The sequence below is a fragment of the Canis lupus genome, chromosome 16 (assembly GCF_011100685.1).
Source record: "Canis lupus familiaris isolate Mischka breed German Shepherd chromosome 16, alternate assembly UU_Cfam_GSD_1.0, whole genome shotgun sequence".
NCBI lineage: Eukaryota > Metazoa > Chordata > Mammalia > Carnivora > Canidae > Canis > Canis lupus.
The window spans coordinates 25944844-25947309 of NC_049237.1; the positions used below are offsets into that span (position 1 = coordinate 25944844).

At 40.6% G+C, this 2466-nt stretch overlaps 1 protein-coding gene across 1 annotated transcript; it reads right to left on the reverse strand.

Annotated features, from left to right (window-relative positions):
- Nucleotides 1-213: 213 nt before the first annotated feature.
- On the reverse strand, nucleotides 214-1682 carry TCIM (transcriptional and immune response regulator). Its single transcript, XM_038559984.1, has one exon. The coding sequence runs from the start codon at nucleotides 1501-1503 to the stop codon at nucleotides 1120-1122; it is 384 nt and encodes a 127-aa protein (XP_038415912.1). The 5' UTR covers nucleotides 1504-1682; the 3' UTR covers nucleotides 214-1119.
- Nucleotides 1683-2466: the final 784 nt, after the last annotated feature.

The window sequence follows — 2466 nt, forward strand, 5'->3', positions numbered from 1 at the left end:
GCGATCCTGGAGACCCAGGATCGAGTCCCACGTCGGGCTCCCGGTGCATGGAGCCTGTTTCTCCCTCTGCCTACGTCTCTGCCTCTCTCTCTCTCTGTGTGACTATCATAAATAAATAAAAATTTTAAAAAATCCTTAGAAACATTTATAATAAATAAATATTTACTATCTTACTTTTTCCTTTGAGACCAATCATCACAGACCAAGAGCAGCTAAGTTTATAATAATTTATTAAGGTTGCATATCATTTGTCATGTATAATAAATTATAGAAACCATAGCATCTTCATAAACTATTTAATATATCATACTTATTTCCTAATGCTTACTGCAATAACTGTAAGAAATCTAATTAGATTATTTTTTTAGCATTAGTTAGAAGATAAAAAATCATAAAATTTTTCACAGTACTTTGGATATTTGAGGGACCCCATTATTTTATCTTTTGTGCAACCAGTTTGAAATGTATTAAAACCTTTTACAAACTAGAAGGGTTTTACTCAGCTGCTGAAAGTATTGCATAATTTGTAATTAACCCCTTTTTCAGGCACTGCAAAAAATGCCAATAAGTAGTCAATTACTGATCTCTAAGAATCTATACCAATAGATCACATTGAAGCCTGGCAATATTTTGAAACATTCAAATAAAAAATTTAGTAAACATCAGAGCATAGATTCTCTCTCCCTGTTTGCCCCTCTCCCTCCTCCCTCTCCCTACCCAGTTTGGCTAAGGAAACAAAGTTCAGGTTGAATTTAAGTCCTAGGGCCTGAGAAAGAGACTCTGGCAACAGTTCTTCCCCAGCCCTCTTGCTATCTTCCTTCTCAGTCCTCATCACATCCCCTCAGACTCTTCTCTTGACACCGGCATCAGTCCTTTCCCCGCAGGGAGAGTTTTCAAATCCTTGCTGAAAGCATTTTGTTCTCCACCGTAACAGCGAAGGCGTGAAATTGGTTGGAGTCTTTATAACCAGTTTGTTCTGTTCCTTTCCAGCTTCCGCAATTCTGATGAAAGAGAAGCTTGCTCAGTAGCAGCAAAATGCTGCATGTGTTGGGTCTCACAAACTCCTTCGATCTTTAAAATGTCTCTTCTTGGATAATGTCCTTATCCATCCTCTTGTCCTCAGTGAACCTTGATGGAATATTTCCGCAGTTTCAGAAATTGGAAAAGCTTGTCTTTCGTCCTCTTCTTCAGGGCCATCAGGGCTCGCGTTTTCTCCTCCAGATCTTGATCTATGGCAAAAATGATCTTAGCTCTCTCCTCTGCCTTCTTGTCCCCAGAGTTTTTGAAAAGTCTCTGTAGAGCTTCTTGGTCTATGTTTTCAAAGATGTTGGCCACTGCCTTCTTCCGCGAGGCCGTGTCGAAGTGGTAGCCGTGGATGGACGGGCTAACTCGCAGCGAGGTGGACATGACGCTGGCTTGGCGGCTTGGCTTTGCTTTCATCGATGTGAGGATCTTCGGGAATTCAGCTCCCGGGCTCTCCAGAGAGTCTGTGGCAAAAATCATTCCGGGACTGCTATTTAAAGTGTGAACAAAAGCTCCAGGCTCAAATTACACTGGTGACATCAGAGTGATCTCAAGGAAGAATAATCACAGACAGGTTTAACAGTTGAGTTGCCAATATCCTGTTCTTGTGCAAAATGTTCAAAGCTGTGCTCAGGGATGGAGCAGGGATGTGGGCATTTCTTTTTACCTCATCTGTGGCAATAGGATTATACAGGCTTGGGCCCTGCTTTTAAAAATAGCCGAAACCAGGAAAGGGCAAAGGTAAAACACAAACAAAGTGGCTTAGACTCACAAAGTCTTTCCAAACAACGACAGAAACAAAGGCTTCTGCTAACTACAGGAAAGTTTTAATTCCCGGAGAAGTCATTAAAGTATATTCCAAACATTTGGCAGCCCACACCCATGTCCTTTGGACACCCCCAGACAGGGCCACTCCACAGCTGCTGAAAGAAAGCCAAAGAATCAAGGTCGGCAACCTGGACTACATCTGATTGTAAAAGGGGACTTCACCAGCCATTGGCTGACATGACACAGACTGAGCCTGTGACCTTTCAGAGACTGTATGTAAGAGCTAATCAGTAATCACTGAATAAAATTATACTTTACAATTTTTAAATTTTTTTTTAAAAGATTTTATGTTTAACTAATCTTTACACCATGGGGCTTGAACTCACAACCCTGAGATTAACAGTCGCACGTTCCACCAACTAAACTGGCTGGGCACCCTATACTAATAATAGCAATAGACAGTATCTCCTTAGGCTTGTGTATATAGTGACAACAATATCTATTTTAAAAATAAAGCAGGAAGGGAAAGTCAATCAGGTACTTTATAGACATAGCACTCAAAAGAGTGAATTGACTTTTTCCTTTAATATTTATTCTTGCACCACCCAGACATAGTTAGAGCAGTACCTTCTTTGGAAGAATTTAAACGTGTTCTTCTCACCTTCCACAATATTC

What these genes read in the sequence shown, in the direction of transcription:
- TCIM (XM_038559984.1), bottom strand. Translation starts at nt 1,503, where the DNA reads ATGATTTTTGCCACAGACTCTCTGGAGAGCCCGGGAGCTGAATTCCCG.